At 49.1% G+C, this 24,721-nt stretch overlaps 1 protein-coding gene across 1 annotated transcript in view; it reads right to left on the reverse strand.

The window, feature by feature from the left end:
• LOC119433688 (tyrosine-protein kinase transmembrane receptor Ror) overlaps nt 1-24,721 on the reverse strand; it is a 556,232-nt gene that overhangs the window by 277,033 nt on the left and 254,478 nt on the right. The window contains exon 3 of the mRNA XM_049659380.1: nt 18,246-18,316. Coding sequence (XP_049515337.1) covers nt 18,246-18,316 — 71 coding nt within the window. The remainder of the gene's footprint in view (nt 1-18,245; nt 18,317-24,721) is intronic.

The raw sequence follows: 24,721 nt of genomic DNA on the forward strand, positions 1-24,721 counted from the left end.
CTTCTTTACGCAGTACATTTAGACGTCTCTCTGCACGCTCCCAGGGCCCTCGTCTATAATCCTTCGGGCAGAAACCACCCACACACACGGGGCAGGGAAGTCTCGCTCAACGAGCGTAATCCTTTCGCGATGGCGCTCGCAGCGTCGTCACTATACGGCCGTTTATCACGACGCACTGCGCGTAGTCCCTGCACAGGTCACCGAGGTATACCGCTGCTCGTAATGCGAACAAACTGTCCGGTGGCTCGGTATCCCTCTCGAATCGAATTAAACCACCTTCAAAAGCGCGTCGTCTACCGTATACGCCGTGTGTTTCGAAGAATTTACGGGACCAGCAGCGGTAGGGTGATATTGTAGAGCTGCAGCGATGGTATTGTAAGGTCGTAGCCGACGACGACGACGGTGCTACACCCTGCCGACTCGCGTCGAAAGCTATACAAGCCGGCTAGAAGTTAACGAGTGACTCGCGTAATTTGTAAGGATTATCGCGGAGGCATTAAAGGTCGGTGCCAGCAAGCCAACAGCATCGGCAACGCCGGCCGGAAAGTTTCATGTTTTAGATAACACACGCGTTTAACGCTTTGTCGACGAAGCGAAATTCGGGCGCGTTGGATGCGGAGTGGCGTGCTGTGCTCAGAAATCGAAGCGCTAACAATTTCGAATCGATGCTCCGATGCCGTTGTTTCTTTTGTAGGTTCGCCAGCATTTGTAATCGCAGCTTACTGCAGACTATACGGACCGTGCACTCGGGACTATACTTCACTCTTAGAAACACGTTACAGAGCGATATTAGCCGTCACACTCATAATTACGCTTAAAAGGCGCTCGTTGCTGTTCACACTTGAGCATTGTGCAGCGATTCTTGATATCGGGTGGCAAACCAGTGCAAGCAAGGTCGCACACACCCGATGTCATGACTGAGCTGTTATGGCGTTTATGCCGCTGAGTGCCATGGTCGCTGGTTCGAATCCTAGGTGACGGTGGCCATATTGCAATGGGCACGCAACGCGAAACACTTAGGTACGTTGCGTGCCGGTCTCTGTTGGCAAAGTAACGAACCCCCGGCATCGTCGAAGTTATTTCGCAGTCAGCCATGAAAGCGTCTGTCACGTCTTTCTCAGGTGCAAAGAGTGAAAGAAAGCTTCGGTTTCAAATTTGAAGTTTTCTGCAAGGCTTTCTCGTGAATTGTCAACAAATCATGGCCTTGGAGGCAGCGTATGGATCTTTGAGCTTCTTAATTCAGGTAGAGTGTACTAGAACATGGTTCTAGGTCACTCTAAGTCAGGGCTGTAACGCCGTAACGGTATGATAATGTGGTCACAAATTATTCGCGGACCATTTTTGCGCCAACCAAGGTAGGTGATACGCCTTCTGCAATCGGCTTCGAAGAAAGGGCACGCAGGCCTAATCTCTGCGCGATGCGACGTTAGGACGTTTGCGAAACACAAGCGAAAACCATATTTATCTGGAGTGCCAAGTTGACAACCTATATACAATTAAAGCTGACCACTGTCGCTGAAAAGAAAAGTGTACAATCATTGCATTCTACCGGCGCTAACATATGGGGCAGAAACATGGAGGTTAACAAAGAAGCTCGAGAACAAGTTAAGGACTGTACAAAGAGCGATGGAACGAAAAATGTTAGGCATAACATTAAGAGACAGGAAGAGAGCGGTGTGGTTCAGAGAACAAATGGGGATAGCCGATATTCTGGTTGAAATTAAGCAGAAAAAATGGAGCTGGGCAGGCCATGTAATGCGTAGGATGGATCACCGGTGGACCATTAGAGTTACAGAATGGATACCAAGAGAAGGGATCGAAACGCAGTCGAGGACGGCAGAAAACTAGGTGAGGTGAAGTCAGGAAATTTGCAGGCGGAAGTTGGAATCAGCAAGCGCAACTCAGGGGTAATTGGAGATCCCAGGGAGAGGCCTTCGTCCTGCAGTGGACATAAATATAGGCTGATGATGATGATACAATTAGAGTTGCTGGCACTAGAGCTTTCGGAGATTTTGCGGTCGCGTCTTTCGATGTCTAATATTTCTTGCAAATCATTTATATGGTGTCCCAGCTAACAGCTAACGTCAGCCAAGCTGTTCAAAGAAAAAGATGACAAAAAAAAAAAAGAAACACGGTGCAAGACACGAAGACCTGCGGTGTTCGGTCGTCGGGCCTCAGACGACCGTATAATCGTAATCTCGAACAGTAATTTTCTTTTTTTTCTTTCAGCGGCTTGGCTAACGTTGGCTGCGACACACGGTATGATTCTTACAACAATCACTGTATCAGAAATCGACAGTTATCGCGTGCTGGGCGATAACTGTCAACTGTAACTGATAAAAGCACCTCCCGCAGTACCCCAGCACACGTTTGCCGGCGCTGCCGTTTCCATCGACGACGGAGAACCGAGGAAGTTCAACGCACTACACGCCAGGGTATACGGCCGAAACCATCCGCAACACCCTGTACGTGATCAATGGGGCCCAGCTGCCCTCGAGATCGCGGCAACACTCAGCGAAACCAGACCTCACGAGCTCGCTGCGATAGCGCGGTGATGCCGGCACCGACAATACATCAGCCGAGTCCTGCAGGACCGTGCTTGGTCGTTATTCCTTCGGCGCAGTTATTTCACAGTTCGTTCTTTCATTAAATATTACCGCTGTTCTTCGCGTTTCCTTATTCTCCGAAGACGCCGCCGCCTTTTTTTTTTTTTTTGCCTGCAGTTACATCGTGCACTCTCGGCAACGATACAGACGCGCACGAATTCGTTTTCTAAGAGAGCTGCGCACCAGCGCTCCCCTCTTCTTCGCTTTCTTTCCTTTAATTCTTTCTTCTATGGTTGTTGCGAGCACGTCTCCATTTTTCTAGCCGAGCACGCTACTTCGCTTCCCTGTTCCGCTCACTGGCACGCCGTACTCATCTGCCGTTGCTTCGTGCGACGTGGTGGAAAAAAAAAGGAAAAAAAAAAACGACACGAAAGAATAACTACATCTGCTATTCAAAAGGACGGTGACCCCGCTGTGTCAGTTGAACTGGCACCTAGTGTGAGAACGCGCGTTCGGTTAACGGTTATATATACTCAGTTGTAGGTGCAGGTTAAGCTTGTAGTACCCAAACTATACCACAGTACATGCTACGCTGCGCCTTACGCCTCAAAAATGCTGATTTAAGGGCGGGAAACTTAACAGAAAGCCCATATTTTCGTTTATCATACGCTGCAGTGGAAGTTACAGGCGTGGATAGATAAAAAAATAAAGAAAAAAATAAATACTGATGACTTAAATACGGTACTAACTGGAACGATGCCAGGAGGCCCACATAAATCCTGGAGCCATATATACTGTGGCATCTCACATAACCCCTGCGGTATGTCGAGAGGTTAAGGCAATCAATGACGATCGTCATTGACCGTGATGATGATCACGATCATCATCATCCTGTTCTACGCCATGAGAATACGTTAGAGAAGGAAACCAGCAAAAACATTCGTGTCGACATTCCAGTATGTGTTACTGGCCTGAACGTCTAAAAACGTTAAAATGCAGCGTGTCCTCTTGCGCCAAGGAACGACATTTCCGAAGCATTTGTCTTTTTTAAATCACGCATCGATGACGATCGGCAAGAATCGCGAGTGCGAGTCAATTATACTGTAGACCACGACCTCACTGCCCTTGATTATCACGCATTAAATAAAAAAAAATTAGAAGAGAGAGAAGAAGAAGAAGAAGATGGGCAAACTACCTCGTGACTGGTAACCGGAGGGTTTATCGTGGCGCCCGTTTAATACTAGTTAAAACAAATTGCTGCTGGGGCTGCGCACACACCGAGCAGGAATTCCTCGAGGGAAATTGACCAGCTCCAGGCTTCTACGTCAGCGCTGGAAGAGAGAGAGAGAGAGAGAGAGCAGCGGGGAAGAAGAGCTACGTAGCTGCCTGCATCCCGGCAGCAATTAATGGCTTCTCCGTCGTTATAGCTGCGCACAACGCACGTGCGGGCGCATGGGGATGGAGAAGAAGACGATGTAGTGTAATTACCCCCAACCTGTGCACACACACGCACACATATATGTGTAATAGGCTTGCATACGCCGAGGCCGGAGCACCGTAATAGCACAATTACTATCGTGCGGACAGGCCCTCGTATATAAGATTCGAGGCGGCGATGATGGCAGTGCGGTCTGTGTGTTTGTGTGTGCGCGCGCGCTCTCGCTTAAGCGGATAATCGATGGAAGCAGAACGTGTACGCAATCTACGACGCTCGAACGAAACGAGAGACGACAGAAAAAGAAAGGAAAGAGAAACAAGACATAAACACCCGACCTACTATGCTCGAAGGCCCAATTTTGGCGCAGATTCAATCTTAGTGCTTTCTCTCAATCGTCTCATACAGTGCGCGAATAAATGTTACCGTGGCGATCACCCGTGACCTGTTGTCACACGGCAGTGTAGAATCGGTCCTTCAGTTTCGCCTAATTTAGTTCGCAACTATAACTTCGTGCAAAGATGGCCCTCAACGACTTGCTCGAGACGCCGCACATTTGGCAAAAAAAAAAAAAAACTGACTATACACAGCAGGCTTGCTCGGGAAGTGCCCCGGAACGAAGCACCTCAGAAGAAAACGTTTTCCTCGACTGCGCATCTCGCCTATAGTGAACCGAAAGACCTATGAACTCGGGTGGCCAGCCCTCGTCACCGTATACCCTCTCCTCTCGTACGTCGCGGCGTCTGGCCTGAGCCCCCTTATGTCATAGGAGACAGAGACGAAAGCAGGCTCTGATACCTATATATTTTGATACGGACGTTTATATCCACCGCCACTACTACTACCTCATTTAGCTTCGGTGAAGTAGTCCAGACGACAGATATACAGCAATAGCAGCTAGAGAGAACCGATGTTTATACAAAGATGAAGTTAACCAAGAGGTAACTCCGGTTGGCTATACCCTGCACTTTCGAGTGCGGGGTATATTTTAGTATATATTCTAGTGCCCGCTAAATAAGGGGATATTCAATAAGAGGTGAGTAGCTGAATTCAAATTTACGCCGAGCGGGGTTCTTCATCGTGCACAAACCAAGCGCGAGCGTTCTTGCAGTTTCGCCAACATCGGAATGCGGCTTCCGCAACATATAGGCAACATCGCCCAAACATTAACTAATTATACTAAATTAATTAAGCTGGGCGAGTTGGTAACCGAACATGTGCTTAAGGGTGGGCAGCGCTACCTGGACGAAGGACAGAGGAAGTAGACTGGCAAGATAGACAGATCCTTTCACCCTTGTACGCGTCACGTGATCCCATTCTGCATATTCACTCGTTAGTAGAAAAAAAATAAAACCAGTTGTCAGTTCACCGCTCGTATCGTGTCTACTTGCTTTGTCGTTCATCCGGGTGGTAGCGCCGCCCACCCACCTAAGAACATGTCTGGTATATACGTCGGTGACGTCGATCGGAGTTTGCAATGGTATTGGTGCGCGGAGCCTGCGTCACAGCTGCGCTGCACACGCATGCTATACGTATCATCATCATCAGTATACATTTATGTCCACTGCAGGACGAAGGCCTCTCCCTGTGATCTCCAACTGCGAATCAGTGAGACATAGAAAGCTTCGCCATACGTATGTACACTGCAAAAGAATTTGAACACCCTTAAAAGTGAACGCGGGTGCCAAATCGGTCCATAACTCTCACCCTTATTCACTTTTGAGGGTGTTCAAATTATTTTGCAGTGTAGGGGCACCAACTGTGCAGAAGACACTGCCGTAAACCGGCACCGTAGATTAACATAGTGCTCGATGCCTGCTACCGGTCGCCAGCGTAATTTTTTTTCTCCAAATTTATGGTGTTTCGCTTCCCTTTTTGCCATATGATATACGCTGGCTTCTATATATGAACGGCGCAGAAAAGCCGCGTGAGCGAAAACCGAAAGCCACAGCACCGGAACAAGGTTAAACGCCACCGCCTCGCAGGGAAAAAAAAAAAAAAAAAAAAAGCAAACAAAGTGCACATATCACGCAGGCTCTCGAAACAACATGCAAGCTCAAAAAGCCAAACACCGCCGAGTCTAGAATGTGTCACGTTCGCGGGGCGACACGCCGTAAATCTGCCGCCTTGGGTCGCACGCGAAGCCGAGCGGCCGCTGGCTTAAAGCCGAACGCAACAAGAGCAAGAACTTACACGTCCGGTATAGAAACGGCCTGGATCGAATAGACGCACATTTCAATGCTTGCTTCGCTCTCAAGAGAGCTTGGAGCAAACTATACACACCGGCAACAAATCACTTTTTTTTTTTTCCCGTGCCTACCCACGTGCTGTTCGCACTCTCTCCCTAAACTCTTAACCATCTCTGCAAAGAAAGGCCTGGCACTGCGCATGCATATTACATTGTGCGCCCACCCGCCCGCGTTCCTGGCGCGCACTCGCCGAATACGACCGCGAGCGCGCGGAGCCCCTTTAATTGCCTCCACACGCAGACAGCTTCTTTCCGGCCGGCAGTTTTCTTTCTTGAGCGGCGGCCACGTGACGAAACGACGTGGCCCGCGCGGCGAGCTTCCCGGAGATGCACGGGAACCAACCGTCGGCGCGTTCGTGCCGTCGTGTGCGGCCGTAAAAGAACCATTAGGGGGGAGGCTTTGTCTTTTCTTTACAGTCGGTGTCGACGTGCAATCGGCCTGTGTGCTGTTCAGCAAACACGTAACCCGCAGTTTTCGTGTGCGTACGCTTGGGAAGTTCCGCAAGGTCCTCTGAACTGCTACGCTTCGCGCTTGACTGTTGCCTTGGCTATAACAGCAGCAGGCAAACGGTAAGGTAGGCTACATTGGAGCCACCTATCAGCATAAGACTAAGCCTAATGCACCGAGATCGGTGATGTGGGGCACACTACGCCGTTAAGAAACTGATGTTATAGTCCCTTTTCCCATATAAACGCCCACACGCATACCACAAGCATTAGAGTCTGCAATTTAAATAAGTTAAAAAGAAAAGATAACCAGGAGAAACGTCCCATTGTATCCGTATTAAGCAGATAGATATTAAAGTACACTCTACAACACGAACACTGTCATATAGACGCACAAACGGACGACATTGCAGTACATTGTGCATGCATGCAGAATCAGTTACGAGGTTTCAACAACCATCGTCCAAAGATTGACCGGAATAAACCGCGTTGTCTGGGTGTCTCATCAGCTCCATATAAGAGCGTCGTCGTCTTTTGGGAACAAAATTTCGCATAACACGCTAAACACCGGGAGGTCGTTCGTCGACAGCGCAGTCACGCGACAGCTCCGCTAAATATAGCCGCATGCTCCCGACAGCCGCCAACACACCCCCAAAACTTCCCGTGTTGCTTTTCTTTTTTCCGTCATCTTCCTGCGGAGACAGCGAGCTTGACAAGAAACACGCCTTTCGCACAGAGATAAGCCGATCACACGCAGCGTCGGCCAGGCTATACGATGTCGTAAGGCGGGCGGCCGGCCGGCGAGCCGAAGCACGCGGCTGCTCAAAATTCTCGCCACGAAACCCACGTCCAATGTCGCCCGAAAGCAAAACAAAACAAGACGGTTTGAACTTTGAACTCACGGCGGCAACGCAACGGCCACACGGCGGAAAACCACCATTCTCGCATCCATACACGAACATGTCGAACACAGCAAATCGCCGCCGATCAGTCAGAAGTGGCCACGGGAGGATGTTTCTCTTTTTTTTTTCGGTTCCTTGTTTATGCAGGTGGAACGGGACAGATCTAATCGAGGCAGTCGCATCGCGAATGATCATCAAGTCGTCCCCCTTGGACCAGCGGGAGTTATTGCTATTCAGCACGCGTCGAGACATCCTGCCAAACTCGTGTTCTCCGTGCACGAATCCAGGCCCGTTCCACAACAACGCCGGGGATCGGCGGCAATCTGATGCGGCGGGCCGCCTCCAGGCCGGTTTGTTTGCCTTCCCTTATTTCGGCGCCGTAATCGACAGGGCCAATAAGCGTGCGCTCGTTGTAAATCGGTATACTGCGCCTACGGGCGTGTTTGCTCACCTCGTTGCCGCGTCGAGTTTGCAAGCACACTGCGTGGCCTATTACTCGATCGAGACGTTGATATAAACGCCCGTACACCGGCAGCCTAATAAAACATCGGCGACAACGCGCTGCATGCCGGTCGGCACGCGATTCGTCGATTCTTATCGCGCGCTTGATTTAAAGGTTTTTATACGAAGCCGCATTTAGCGCCGTCCAGCGGCGGCAGCTGCCGACATCAAAGGAGGCCGCATCTCACGCCGCGAATTCCAATTGGGAGAGAGACCTACACTTTTTTGGCGTACCTGTACACAACATAAACACCAGCGCTTCGCGGACGGTACCCGGGAGTGAAAATAAAGAAAAAGGAAGCAGAAACGATACAGAAGCGTATTAAAGAAACGGCAAAAAGAACAAAAGCCGGTTTACTTCGAGCGTACGTAACAACCTCCTTCCGTACACCTCTTCTCCCCCCCCTTTCTCCCCATAACTCGCGGTCAAGGCGCTATTTGCCGCGTTATGCTTCTCGCAGGATTGCCGTCGAGTGACCCGCTTACCTTGTTGCTCGGCCGTCGTCGTCGTCTGCTGGCCTCGACGTAACCGGTGCAGACGACCCGATTCGGCGCCACGCGCCAGAAGTGTGAGCAGAAGTAGCAGTAGTATCCAAAGGTAGTGCGAGGAACTCCGCTGCCTCCCACACATGGTCGGATGCAGGTAGCAGTCGCCGCAGCGGCTCTTCATCATGCGGCACAACTAGTGGCTACGGGACTCCGCACACAATCCAACACGTGACGACTTCTCCCGAAACAGTCAGTTTCGGTTGCGCTGACAGAAGACGTCGTCCATGTCTGTCTCTCGCCTACGTAGCAGACGTTCGGGATTCTGGGCCTGACAGACGGCTTTCGGCACGTGATGCTGTCGATTTCGTCACTCTCGTTTCAAAATACGGCCGCGCAGTAAAGTTATCAGACTAGTAGTTACGATAATAACTTAGAAACGAACGTCCGTTGCGAATGCACATCACCAAGCACGTTACTTCGACGCTCCGTATCCAAAAATGATCACCGGCTGGGCAGACGCATAACTTCTGTTGCTACTCGCCGCCGTTTTGTCGTCTGCAAGCGCTCCGCAACGCCGAATCCGAACGGCAGCACAACAGATCGACTCTTATCTCACTCGGGCTCGCATTCGTGAGCGCTTCGCGAGCATTCGACGACGCAACGTTGCTCGGAACAGCGGACGATCGCTGCCGAAGCAGGCCGCATTTCCGGTGTGTTGTCGGACGTGCTACGCTGGAAGAAAAAAAAAAGAGCCCGCTCGAGCGACGGGCAATTTGGGTTCATGCAGGGCCGGCTCGTTTGCCGACGTCACGCTTACTGGCCGGAGAGCGGGGGTCCTGTCACTTGAGATGCCACGCGACGGAAGTCGTCCAAGGGCTTGCCACAGCGGCGACACGAGGGACACCCGTCATCAATCACCGAGAGACTTCAGATGCGACCGCGATGCCTCACACGCTTTTCTTTTTTCTTGTCCCTGCCGTGTCCCAAAGACAGCGAGCGAGTCGCTGTCCTGTCCCAGTCGATGGGCTGGCGTTTGGTTGACGTTCTGTCGCGCAAGAAATGGCGACTTGACTAGCGTGTCTTACTTGCTTGTAGGGTAGAGACCACTGACTGGGTGTCTCGTTCGTAAATATAAGTTGTCAGGGCGTAAGGCCACAGAATGTAGTATAAAACAACACAGACGTAACGTTGCTAACGTCTCCGATATGCACCAGGGAGCCAGTTACATAAGTGTTTCATGAATAGCTTCTCAGACGGGTCCCAGCAAAAATACGGAATCCTTCCTGGAAAGCGATCACGAAGAAGCAGGAGCAAGATTTGTCGTATTCCTTTCGTGTCTGAAGCAACTTACACGGTCAAAGAAAAAAAGAACGCCGTGTTATGGCATAACCTATTCAGCTAACAGAACTGCCGATTATTTTAATCCGCCGTAGCCAGTTGTAGCAGACGGCCCAAAATTTCACCACAGCACAATCGACAACACTTTCCGATGTCGCGCTTTTCGCGACTGTCGCTGTCTGGGTGTCCGCACAGCACTGCTTCTGTCACGATGTTCTCACGTCACTAAAAGGGTGCGTGCCGCTGGTGGTAGAAGCAACCAGCTGCCCGCGTGCTCCTGTCTAAGCACCGCTGGTCACGCGAGCATGAACGTTTTAGCAGACGATCTCACACAGCCCAGGAGCGCTGACAACAGACGACAGCGCGTTCACTCCATCGCACCGCTTCTAGCAGACGACGCGGGCCACCGCGTTGGATCGTTCACAAAAGCACACTATAGAGAGGCGGCCACGACTTACACGCACACACACACATTTGCGCACAGAAGCATCCAAGCGGAAACAACATCACCGACGTTCCTCTGCAGCTGGTGGTGGCCGACAGGAAGGAAGAAAAGCATCGATGACGGCCTCTTGTCTTCCGAGCCAAGCGGGAGATGAGACGGCGCGATAAGCAGACGGCTTCGCAAACAGGGCGTCAGCAGACGACGCACACACACGGGGTTCGCTTGAGCGCGCGAAACTTGATTGCCAAAGGACGCCGCCGCCGTTGAAGGCTTGCCACAGCCGTAGCACGCACACCGGCGTGCCTTCGACTCGACGACCGGCTCTTACGAAGCGAGCAGCCCGTGCGGCGCGCCCGACAAGTTCGCGCGGCGCTCTGCGGCCCGCCGGCTCGGAGCGAAAAAAAAAAAACCGATCCTCGGCCTCTCACCCTCGTCGGGACTCGCGCCGCTCTCTCACGTTTGCATTCGCGGGCCACGCGTGCTTGTGTACGGTGTCGCCCTCTAGCGGAGAGGCAGCGGCGGGGACGAGTCGATTGCGAGCGGCTTAGGTGAGGTCGGCACCTGTGCTCAGGTGAGTGGGCCATCGCGGACGGGTTGGGGAGCTACAAAACCCCGCTGGCAAAAGTTAGCGCGAAAGCCCGTGAAAATGAGCTAGCGGTGAGCCCGCTATTCGAGGAGGAGGAGGAGGAGGAGAGAGCGTTATCAAAAGTGAAATCACGCCGATTGTGAACATCAATGATAAGAAAAAGGATCCGACAAAACTGGTACACAAACTCAGAGAGAGGGAGAGAAGGGCAAAGGAAAGACTGGGAGGTTAACGAGAGATTATCTCCGGTTGGCTACACTGTAAGGGGGAAGGGGTAAAGGGTTGTGATAGGTGAGAGAGAGAAAACGAATTAAAAAAAAAAAGGAAACTACAAACTGACCATAAATGCTTGAGCAGATAGTGCAAAATAGATTGTAAACACAGTCGCGTAAAAGCAAGCTCCGCTGAACAGAAGTCACAGCAACAAATCGAAAAAAGAAGAAAATAAAAAAGGGTAAAAAAGAAACCGGGGGTATAGGAATTTAAAAAAGTGGTAAAAATTTCTAAACAAAACGTCGCCACGATTTTTAGTTCAAATGTTGCAGTTTATGTGCGATGGTTTTTGACAAATGTGTGTAGAATGCGGTTATTGTGACAGACGTTCGGTCGAAAAATCTTTTTGGTGCGGTTGCACGGTCTTCGAAAATAATAACCACGCTACTATACTGCTCCTGTTCGCAAATGTGCGAGATAACGCGACAAATATACAGACGTTCTTCTTGGAGGGTATGCAATATATATTGTACCACAACGTAACAAGCGCCTGAAACTACGCTGCGTATGCTGAAAAGTGGCAGGTGGATTCGTACTAAGCTACAACGGAAAGATTCGTACTAAGTACAACGGAAAGTTCCTTCATTCCTTTGTTGATTCTTATATAACCAATCCCTCTGTACTTGAAACAGAAATGACCAACGCATAATGCAAGTATCACAAATCAAAGATAAAGAATGAGTTATTTGACGTAACTTTGCATGGAACAAATTGTAGCGTATCATATCAAGTTGATATTCTGTTCAAAGCACCGCAGATGAAGCGCAAACGACCCTGGGAAACACCCGGGGTTAGACCGCACTTAGCTACGAGATACGATTTGGACAAGATATGGCCGCACCACTAGATGCAAGATATGATATGGACGAGATATGACCGTTCCACTAGCTACAACATATGACATGCACGGACAAGATATGACCGCACCACTGGCTATGCACTACTAGTGTAGCTGCGTTACCTGTTAAGTATGAAGCAGGTTATAAGCCCGATTCACATGAAATAGTCAATATTGCTTCCGCACTTCAAGCATTTATGAGAGTTCGAGCCTGGAGTCCACAATTCCGGACGCAACTCGCTGTTCCCCAATTCAGGTTTTATGAATTACTTCACTTGAATTAGCACTAAGTAATTCTGTTCGTTTCATCCTTTCATACTATAATCGAACCTTCAGTAAGACCTCAATGAAAGCCAACCTGGCACATGTCATACTATAGTGAACCGTCGCAAAGTGGGCCACCTTCCGCTGTTTCTTCAAATTTCCCCTCATACGGCACGTCACGACGACCTTATTCAGCGGCTGATGTTCATCTCAAACCACGTTGATCATCGGATGAACATAACAGTTGATTCATGCTACGTGAAGACTTTCTTTCGGTCCTTCATTCACCGTACATCCCAGGAATGAAATCAACTTCCCCCAAATGCCATCACCAATGACGAAGCGTTTTGTTTAAACATTAGGTAACATTGTACAATCAGGAGTATATACAGGCTATAGCCCCTCCCCCCCCCCCCTATGTTCCTTTTTTTTTGAGGAGGGGGGGGGGAGAAATTGTTTGGTAACCACTCTTCTCGTTATCGACATATGCCCCTACATTTACTATAAAGAAAAACAAGTAACTAAATATGTTCTGCTGCTACGTAAGATTCTGAATGTGACGCTCAAATGATGTTAAGGATGCAGTCAGAACGGCCGAACTATATTTTCAACAGTCATAATTAGTTTGTTAATTCTAAATAGCTGCGCACCTCTCACTTGCAACCTTTCTAATTGCATGTGCACTGCTAATGACTTTTTTATCCTGTTTATAGGTTCATCACACTCAAGAAGCACTAGGAAAGGAGGAGCTGGACCAAATTGCGAGAATAATTACAGAACGAGGCCAGCAGGGGGAACAGCAACGCACGTCAAGCCGCGGCTGTATGGCGATAGCATCTCCCGGACCGGGGCCACAGGAAATGCCGCACGCGCCCTCTGTCACCCGCCGATGAACCCAGCAGGCCACGTCCCGCGGTCGCGCATCCAGCCGCACGCACTTCCCGGAATTTCCGAGACAGCGACCCATAGCTCGTATGGTGGCAGGGCCGGAGGGCATCTGGTTCGCATGACACACCGACCGCAAATCTTTCTATCTATCTGTCTCTCTCTCTCTCTCTTTACTTCAATTTCTTTCATAGTGGGCACGTTATCATTGTCTATCGCGGCGTGTAAGAAATTACAGCAGCCCCCCCCCCTCCAAAAAAAAGGTCGCAGTTCCGCCCGAAAGGCGAAGCATCGATTGCGATAGCAAACTAGTGGACAGCTATACGAAGTAAGGTTAGTAGTTTTATCGGCCGTATTCACTTGTGAACATATAGGCATACTAGTTTTAATTACTACTAGTTTATATATTACTAGTTTTAACGCCAACGCTGCAACGGCAGTATCGGATGAAGACGCCGCAACAGTCAAAATCAAGTTGCAAGACACAGTGATAGTTATGTGTGCTTTATTCATCGTTGTGACTTGGGACATGTTTACACTATACCTTGCATCGGTGTGCCATTTGCATATTGTACAAATCACGTATTGATATTTTATTACTGTTATGTTATGTGTTTTATGTATTACCTGTTTATTATGTATTTAGCAATGTGTTTAAACTATTGTCGACTTCGTATATGCACACTACCTATATGTACTCTGGCAGCGACCCCCGCATCTCCCCGGTGCCTTGCGCGCGACGGAAGACGGCGCGCTTTCTCCCCTGCTTTCCTCCCTTGCACTGCACGAGATTGAGCCGCTATCATCGGCTCCCCTAGCACGCTTTCACTCGCACATACAGCATACAGCCCGCGGCGACGGTGTTATCGCCTCTGGACTTCATACGGAACATCACGGCGACGGCAAAAATGCACCTGGAGGGTCCATATAAGTGCTATCGCAATAAACGAAAATGTCAAACGGCTTTCGTCAGATCCAACCTCAGCTGGCCTCAAGTACGAACAGATAGCCTGTGACATATTAAACGGAGCAACAGATGAGCATACATAGAGGACAACAGCGTCCATGAACCCCGCGTCGCAACGCTGTTTGAGCCGGCACGCAGCTCGAGGACCGGCGAGAAAGAGGGCGAAGCCCGATGAAACTGCGGACCCTCGAGCGACAGTCCTTAGACGGCGGTGCGACCCAGAAGATTGGCATGTCACCTATAGCTGTGTAGCTTAGACCAGGAATAAACCCAGTTAACTATCGGTGCAATCCAGGATCCTGCAATTGTTTCGGTACATCTCGTATAACAGTTTTTCAATGTACACTAAAGAAAAGCGCGGAATTGGTTTCAACCTATGATTTATCATATGAAAGCTCTTATAGTTGTTGTTTCAGGTATGAGGTCGTTAAATAGAAGAGAAAATTAGTGCCAAACTGCGTTTACTTGAATTTTGAGCAAAAAAAAAAAAAAAAAAACAAACAGTGCCGGTACGACGATGTGACGGCACAGATTTCGAAGTATTTTCTTCATATCGAGGGCATTGTCGCGGTGGAAGCTCTGGAAATTGTTAGATTCAGCCTCATTTATACTGCATTTCACCCACTAACAAATTAAAGTTAACTCTCAGCGCAGGACGCGCCTGCATGATTGGAGAGAGAGAGAGAGAGGAAAGGGGAAAGGCAGGGAGGTTAGCCAGATGGGAAGATCCGGTTTGCTACCCTACGCTGGGGAGACAGGGGAGGGGGAGGTAAAGTGACAGGAAAGTACAGATCGAGAAAGAAAGGAGCACAGACACACAATTACAGTCGGTCACTGTCACCGCATACTGTCACCGCACAGCACTGTAGCCAACAGACTTGCAGCCGCTTGTCCAAGTCTGTTGTCCTTTAAAACTGCAGCAGTGCCCTCGTCGCCCTGCATGATTGCAACTGACTGGAATGTTATCGATGGTTCTATCCGCTGCCTGTGTCACCAAAGTTTCTGTAATCTGATTGCATGAATGACGCGAATTGCGTAGCACTTTCTGGAAGACACGCGGGCACCAGCGATATATATACTCTGGAGCCTTCGATGACTCGTGCATAAAAGCCGACGTGCTTGACCCGCTGGGCAGATTCCCGACGATCGCCGACTGTGTTCACCGCCATCGTTGTTCTTTCTGTTTAGCCTGTTTTTCGGGGCACAGGTTCGCCCGACAAAGAGTTAATTTCGCCATTCACGGTTTTGCTGCGGCGTTCTTGACCGTCACTGCCACGTGACAATGTGATATATGATTACGAGGCACGGCGTATAGTTGAGGGCTCCAGATTAACTTTGAGCGCCCGGAGTTCTTTAACGTGCATCCAATGCACGGTACAGGGGCGTCCTCTTGCATTTGGCCTTATCAAAGTGAGGCCACCGTGGCCGGCATTTCATCCCGCGACTTCGGGCCTATAGCAGCGCAACCATATAATGCCACAAGTACCGGTACTGGTACCAGTGCCGGTATCGGTGATACCGGTGGCACAGGTGGTGAGGGAAGCGTTCTGGCATTCTTCCCTCTCGACAGCTATAGCGTTTTGAGACTCTGTCGCTGAGACGATACTCCAGTGGTCGAAGACGCTGTCGTTTGAGACACTGCGCAGGGTTCTGAAATGTTCCTTGAGAAAGTGGCGTTCGAAGCGCCGGTTGGCTCCCGTGTACGCAAAATACACGGTGAGAAGAGAAGCACCGCCCGTAACACATAATTCAACATAGCACCACACATAACCACCTCTTAAAGTATTCTAAACGCATCCTTAAATAGCAATGTCGCTTGGTTCTTTTGTTTTCTTTCTTTTTTTTGTGGAAAGGTTAGTAACCTATACAGCTCAACGTATTTTTATCTCTTTAGAGTCCCTATAAATAGAAGCATTGTTTGAGCGTTGAATGTCAAATACAGGTTCAAGGTAGACGGTTAAATTTTGCGATGATGTTCATATGCGTAATAAAGTAAAATGGAAATGAAAGTGGGAGGAAAAAGACAACCTGCCACCGGTTGGAACCGTAACGGCTTTGCTCCGCGCGGTCGACGCGTGAAATCGATCAATACTATAGTTGACATGCCGCGGCGTCTGATGAGCGTCCACTTTCATAGCTGACCTAGTCTGAGGGTGTTAGCCAGCGCCACTCACAACAATGACGGAAGACATAACCTTCAACCGCGGGCGTCAACCGCAGACCAGTTGTTAGCGCCAATCAACCGACAACGATAATCGCGTACTCGGCGCTAACTTAGGCGCTAATGAACTGGCGACGATCACCGTGAAGTACTGCGAAAGACGCAGTTTATTCAAACACCATAGCACGCTCACTTAAGTGCAGCACACTGCCTGACAGAAAACCGCAACAGCGTGCTCAACGAAAAATTTCGTCAGTCCCGACCATCGATAAGCCTCTCATTAGGCCAGCTCAGTAACCCAGCTTCTATTTTGATAACTGCTGTTCAAATTATGTGTTTACCCGTTTCATGACTGAAACATTATTGATGTATTTTACTGCTGTAACACCAGTTGTATCTTTGATAACCTTTTGTTGTAACACCGAAATTCTCTTTGTGATGCTTAAAACCCAACCTGTAACGGTCTGGCCAACAGTATCGTAAATAAATAATAATTCAATAACGTCCACACAATACTCAATCACTCACTCACTCACTCACTCACTCACTCATCATCACTCACTCACTCACTCACTCACTCACTCACTCAGCAAACCAGAATTAGAGTTTCTTGTTCACTATACGGAACCCCTGTCTTGCAATGCGAGCGAAGAAAAAGCCCACGCTCAGTAAAAAGACTATTGTTGGTCACGTGTGCAAAGCACTGCGTCGAAACATTCATTTTTCCTAGCTCATTCTCCCAATTTATGGTTCTCGACTCATTTCACTATAAAGGCTTGTTCACAGTGGCGAATTTAACGAAAAATCGAAATATCGATTTATGGAAATGTATATCGGACTTGTGGGAAATATAAAAGAAATGGCTCCTCTACTAACCTATGCGTGATAATGACATTCCAACATTACAAATGCGTAGAAAATATGCGCGAATAGTGTATTTGCATAATATCTTAAAAGGTAAACAAGACATGGCCATACCTTTATATATCCAACCGTTATGTACCCGAAGGAATCGACACACACATGATTATGCGCTTAAGCCGATTTTTGCAAAAAAACAGATGCATTTAAACATAGTTTTTCCCACTTACGATTTCCGAATGGAACGCCCTTCCTAAATCTTCTTTTTTTTTTTTTTTTTTGAGCTCACTGATTTTTGCGAGGCACTTGAACACATATGACGACATTAGTTCGCTTTTTGTTTCAACGTGTATTTTTACAGGCACAGAGATATAATCCTGTTCATTTGTTAGTGTGAATACTCATATTTAATCATTTCTGTTAATTAGTGCTGCATGTCTGGCAACCGCATTTCTCTCTATATTATTTGCTTGTATAATATGCCACTCCCGATTAGGCCAATCTGGCCTGTAGTATTGTGCAATAAACAAATAAGTACATAAATATGGGATATATTCTTGTCGCCATGTAACGTTACTTGTAGATTTAGTATGACCTCCCCCCCCCCCCCCCTACCGCCCCTATGTTGCCAAAAATGAAAAACGTTTCATGTCGAAAAACGGGAACACTTATGACAGCTAAGCGAGTATCTAATGTTCTACTATTGAAGAAAAAAAATGCAATGGCCTTCATGGCCTGACACGCGGAGTATCTTGGCTATGGGTCCTTAAAGAAGGTATTCAGATAGTTGTCACATTGTCAAAATAGCGTACGGATATGAGTACCATTGTTTACACAAAAATTGCGGCAGCTAGCCGCCCGAAGCCGCAAATTAACTCGTTTTCAACGCTAGAGCAAAACTAATTACCTGACTCATGACATTAGATAATGAAGAGCGCCGCCTTTAGCTTATAAAGAGCGCAGCAAGAGTAAAACATCCGCCAAAACATGGCGCAAAAAAGGACGGTGAAATAATAAGCATACTTGACGTATGAGCTAGGAACTTGAGCGTGACCGCACCTGCAGCGCCACCTGGCAGAAGTGGGCTTGGTGACACCAGAAGTCCGCAGTAGCTGAGGAGAGGGACTCGCCTGCAAGGACCGAGAATATTTACGATGTTAGTTAAGACGTTAGTTAACGCTAGCTACAACAAAGCCTGAGGGCGTTTAGGAAATTGCAGGTATTAGGTTCCCACTCCCCTGCGTCTCCATCACATGGGTGCCGTCTCATTAACTCACGTCACCGAGCTCATCAGACCTTAAACAGGCAAAATATTAAAAAAAAGGGAATTGTTAAGCCTTCCTGCATTTCACCATCTTATTTTTGCTTTGTTTGTATGTTCCGTCTACGCTTGGCAGCCAACGCCCCCAAACGGTGGAGAAAACGAGTCAAATTAGGAAGGAAAGTGCAAACGTCGGGGCAACGGTTTTCCAACTAAAGAAAGGCGGCGCGCCGCTTGTTAGGAAAGTCGCGGCAGTGCAATCACTCACTGCCAGCGACGAGGGACGAAGAGAAGAGGTTGATGCCAGCCCCCCCCCCCCTCCCCCCCCCCCCTCCGTCTCGCCCTCCTCTCTCCTATACTCCGCCACAACAGTGACACGAACGGAGCGGTTTTTGGACAGATGAAGAACGAAGGCGAGCGAACGCTATCTACTGCGTGCCACCCGCAGTGCTGGCGACGGGAATTCCGGAAACAGGGGCGCAGATAACTCGCAGGTAAAGACGAAAAAAGAAAAAAAAAGCCAAAGATCAAAAGATAAAAGGAGAGCATCTGAAGCGATACATCGCGTTGAAGATATAGGATACCGAAAACGAGAAGAAAACAGATCGAGTCGGGCCGTGGTCCCCGAGAGATTTGAAAAGAACACGGTCTCGTTTCTCCAAAGGATCGCGGCCGCGGTCGCGATAAGGCGGCGTCTGAGATGAACCAGATACCGAAAAGAAGACGCGAGAAGATAAATGACCAGCAGCTGGAGAGTTAGCGGGGCGCAAGTAAGGGGGGCTGCGGAAGCTGCTCGCGAACTTCTGAACTGCGCGCACGTTTCTTTCCGGACACAAAGTACATCTGCGGTCACCTCGCAGTATATATACTATGTGTCTCCGGGCTTCGTTCAAGGCTTGGTTCTTTCGACCGAACCAGAAGCTGACACTTGCGATTTCCACTGGAACCTGGAGAAGTAGCGTCGATATGCGGTGTCTATTAATTCAAGCCCCCACGACGTCTATATCCGGGAGACAGGTGCTATATAGTCTTGAAGGCCATGCCTTTGCTGACTGCATGTGCCGGAAGTGATGGTCTATCCGGAAACAGGTCACAGACGCCATGTTTCCGGCGTCAATTGCCAAGTTAGGCTGTGGTAGAGGCATCACGTCGTGTGGCCTCAGTTCAGAGAAGGTCAGAGTGGCGGCGGTCGAAAGCGCACGTTCGGTGCGGACAGCGCGCGAAGAAAGTGACCAATCTGACAGCTATATGAAAGCGCATTGGCTCATGGGCAACGCATTCCAGAAGCGGATCTTGCGGTACCTGCTTGAAGCGGGGATTCGTGGTGGCAATCGCTCTTCGCTGGTGGCGCTCACCACGTCAGCACTCCAACTGTCACACTGTGAACTAATTCACACCCTTAAAAGTGCATAATGGTGTATAAAGGTCTCTGACTATACCACTTACACCCTTCTATGTGTAGGGACGTAAGATATAAACCAATTTACACACTTATTCAATCTTAAGGGCGTAAATTATTTTATAGTGTAGGTCGCCGTTTATGCCCCGTAGCAGCAGCTGCGATGCGAGCGCTGCGTCGCGCCAAACACTGATGGTAAAGCGTGATGTCGTAAAACCTGATTAGATCAAGCAGGCAGGGTTGAATATTTGTAGCAGCCCCGATTAAACACAATACTGCCCCGTTTCAAAGCGAATGCCTTTAGAGATAATCATCATCGTCAACGAGTATATGTACTGGGCGTCTCACGCTAACGCATCGCGGCAGAGCGTATCACCTTGTACGCAAATATAAGTATATTAATTGTGAAAAGATATGTCCGTAATCAAATGAGTCGTAAGCCTGTGTATGGTAGTGGGATAGTCGATGCCCTCGAGTGCACCATCGAAGACAAGAGGTCGAGGAACATTGAATAAGCTCAACTGGCTGAATGGCTGGATAGGCTGCCGCTGAATGAGGAAGTGGTCGCTAACATCTGATTGCCAAACATCACGGAATAAAACTCACAGTGAACATAGCGGGCATTACAGGCTATCTTATAACATTAGGCAGCCTCGAGGACCGGCGGAGCAGGAGGACATCGAGGCACGCTACATAACAGGAATGCGGAAGTCCCCCTGGCATTGACTCAGCAAACAAACCCGAAAGCTTGGATGGGAGAGTACATGTTACTTACTCGTATAAGAAAGACAAAATGAAAAAAAGTCGCACTTCCGCCCTAAAGGCTAGTCATCGTTTGCGATAGCAAATTAGTGGACATATTAGTTTTAGCTGCCGTGTAAACTTGTAAAGATAGGCTTACTAACTAAAATAACGAGCGTGGTGTCACGCGCGCACAAGCAAACATGAACACATCTCACTCTATGACCGCAGAAACTCGCTGTCAAACGCTGGAGTGAGGAAGCGCGGCTGCACCAGCGAGCGAATTGACCTTGGTGCTGCGTCTCGCCAGCAAGGCGAACTATAGCCGCGAGAACGCTAGCGCACGCCGGACTACGTCCCAGCCGCAAATGGCTTTCAAGATACAGCGGCCCGGTAGGACCGGCCGGATTAACCCCCTTCCCCCTTTCCCTACCCTCTCCCCGGGAGCGTTTCGCGCCCCAACGGAAGACTACACTCTTCCTTCGCGCTTTCCGCCCTTGCGTGCGCGAGATCAAGCCGCGATCTCCAGCTCACGCTCGCGCGTTTTACTCGCACATACGGCATACGACGCGCGGCGACGATTTTATAGACCTTGGAATTTATGTGGAACTTGACGGCGACGACACAAATGTGACTGGAGTGCCCATATAATTGCTATCGCAATAAAAGAATAAAAATTGGCAGTTTCGCGAGAATGTCGAAGCAATGGCAGCGATAGCGAGGTATAGCGCTGCGCTTGAAACCCTCCGACGGTGTTCTAACTACATGCAGGTCTCACCAACGCGGACGCGACATACGCAAGTGCGTGAAAATTTCCGGCAGCCTTAAAAGCTTTAACACGCCGTGCAGGGCGTGAATAACAGTATCGCACAATATTTAACGGTCTGAGTAGCAATTAAGATAAAAGCCATGCGCTGTGAAAGTTGTTTCCTGAGTCGCGACATTTCTTTGCGGGTTGTCATTCGCAAAGCCTTGACGAATAATTCAATCAAGAACGTAAGATTTAGTTTGAGTAACTTTGGCGATTGAACAGTATGGCATCTACCCTGCACATATGGTACGCATAAAATATAACATGTACATATAGACCCTTTTCACGGAGATCTTGTGGACGCCGCCATGTTTGGTCACTTGGTGACGCGTTCATTGCCTGCCTTAGCTGCCTGCGTGTTTACAATGGATGTGCATGACGCCGGTGAGACCCAGCAAACCTACGTTTCAGCGGATATCGCAGACGGTGACTAGGTGGACGACACGATCGCTTAAGCCACAGCTTCAGGGGACACGTAAGCGCTTTCGGTGCCCGCTATACGCTTTGTGTAAACAGCGGGGCTAGAAATGTGTTCCCAACTGTCGAAACTTTCCGCTAATGAACTAAATCAGGATCAACGTGCCTTGCTCTTCGTTCTTTATTTGACAAACACTTGGAAGTAGCGGCTTGCCATGTTTCTGACTAAATAAAGCTCCTCGGTGCGGTCACTATCCGATTGTTTATTTTCTGACTAATCGCTCCCGGGCCCGGTGCCCTTAGTTGCGATAGATTTGTTCTTGCTGCGCACAGGGCTTGGAACGTAGATGTTCTGCACTATGTAATAGCTTGTAGCAAAGGCGTGTTATCGCTATATAGTCAATGGCTTACTCAGTGAACTTTCGCGAAACGTTCAGCTTCGAACATTCGTGCGCTATCGATGTAGTTGCCGTCATCCATGCTTCGGCGCATTCATTCAAGTGTCCGCCCTTTCACTTATTCTGGATACGTTGGCGACAGAGTGGGCGTAAGTTCGCGTGCGAGTTGGGGTAGATGCGTATGCATAACGGGCGAGAAACGTACTATGCTAGGAAGCGGTGATACTCCATTTGTCACTGTTTAACGAGTGGCACTCACTTCTGGGTGATGTTCCGGGGTTGAAGTCCTTCCTTTGGAGGTTAGCGATACAACGGTGGCGGAAGTGTGAATGTTTTTTTTTTTTTTGTATCCTCGAGGAAAGCCCTGTATCGCGAAAGGCCGGCAACACATACAGTCTTGGTGTAGCAGTGCTCACGCCGGTGCATTTCATTCCTTAATATGCCACTCACTATTTTTGGAGCCAACTACAGCACACGTCTTAGCTCCACATTTTACAGCATGAATGGAGCCCCACGCTTAAGAAAACACCCAGTTTGCATGTCTGACAGCTGATCTCACAGAAACGGGGCAGAAGCGGTAATGGTTTCGTATTCGCGTGCTTTCGCCGGAGGCAACATGCCTCCGAAAGCGCCATCTCGTTTCTCAAGAGAAAACTGCTCCGCGAAAAGGGTCTAAATACCTAAATATATGCGGAACCTCACGGCAACGCCGACGCTGACGCCGATGGAGAAAATTCGTCTGGAGTGTGCATATAATTGTTAGCGCAAAAAAAAGAAGAAAAGCTGAGAGAAGTTGACTGTGGTTCGCTGGACTTTTTGGTACGTCATGCTGAAGGCCTTAGACGTACCACACACAAAACACGACAAAAAAAAGTGACATACACGCACGCACACATACGTGCGCGTGTGTGTGTTTGCACTTGCGTAGTTCTTTTTGTCCTATGTCAGGAGCACTATGCCTGAGGCGTTTAGTACTGCGAGAGAGAGAGAGCAATTCACAGAAAAAACAAATAGGACATCAAAGGTAGCACAAACTTTCACTCGTGCTGGCTCTTCCGGTTTCGCACAGACATAAATTTGTCCTGTGTTTCTTCTTTGTATGACAGCGCGCTTCAACTGCCGATTTCGTTGAGAAATGGCCGCGATTCCGGCAGATGTCCGCGCGTGTCTGCCATGCATACACGTATATGCGGACGTCATCGGGATGAGGGGCAGCGTCGGGTGACAGTGGTTCTGCCTCGTCGCAGGACCAGGTGCGAGGGGCCCCGAAGGTGACCTTTGGGGGGCGGTGGGGCGAGGAGGGATGCTTAGCACGGGAGAACGAACGCCAACCCAAGAGATCCTTGTCTCTTATGTCACATCGCTAAATCGTGCATCGCGCCAGATGCGAGGTAATACAGTCGAACTCGGATATAGCGAATTATTGCGTATAACGAACAGCTGTAAAATTTCCTTGAAAATTATTTTTATAAAATTTTTTATATATCGAATTATTGATATATTCGAACTATTTCGCGATCCCTTCGAGTTCGATATATCCGTGTTCGGCTGTAATGCTCGTCTGTTTTACGGCGCAAGAGCGACCAAGGCCGCGATGCGCCAACCACAAAACGCGAGAGAATTAAGGGTATACTCGCATTTTACGCGTCCGGGACACATCGTTATCATCGCAATGATCCCGTTGTTCAGATTGCTGTGAACGTGCAAGAGTGACCAAAAGAGTGAGCGTGTGTGTCTGCGCGTGCGTGCGTGTGCTCGCAGTGCTATGCAAGCCAGTCCACCTGCAGGTCCCTGTATGCTCGACGTAGCAATCGTTGGTTCCGCGAAGCGACATTGTTTTCCGCGAGAGGAGCCAGACGAAACTGAACAAGCCGCCAGATAGACGAACAAAAGCAGTGACCATACGAAAAATATACACAGGAAACAGAAGAGTTAAGCGGGACGTGTCGGCATTCCGTACTTCGCCGGGCCGCCGCATTTGTCGGCGGCACGTCGTGTACCCCCTAACGACGATGACGCATAAATCGCTAACGGCGTCATCGTTAGCGTGACGGGCTCCCTCTGTGGGTCGTGGCGGCCTCCGGATTAATACGCGCTTGTGTTCCGCGCGAGGCCCCCTCCCCCCGTCGGTCCTGATCCCACTTCGTGCATACGTCCAACATTTCTGTTGTATACCTTCGCCTGAACGTACTATACGGCGCCGCATTCTTGCCTTGTGTTTCGGCCAGCACCACTTCGTATCGAAACATATGCACAAAACATATATACAAAACGGCGGGCACAATAGACGCCGTTCTGGTGATGTGTGGGCACTGTCGCCCTGGTGCGAGAGCCTTTGGGGACAAGATCACGTTTCGGGGATGGCGGGCAGAAAAAGAAGAAAGAACAATAACTTGCTCGTTCCTGCTGGCAAATGTGAGACACCACCACGTCATTATGAAGACGGTATATCGCGAAATACATGTAGGACGACGAATAGGATAAGGATACCGGAAGGGCCCTAATCAA

This window comes from Dermacentor silvarum, chromosome 11 (assembly GCF_013339745.2).
Source record: "Dermacentor silvarum isolate Dsil-2018 chromosome 11, BIME_Dsil_1.4, whole genome shotgun sequence".
NCBI classification, from domain to species: domain Eukaryota; kingdom Metazoa; phylum Arthropoda; class Arachnida; order Ixodida; family Ixodidae; genus Dermacentor; species Dermacentor silvarum.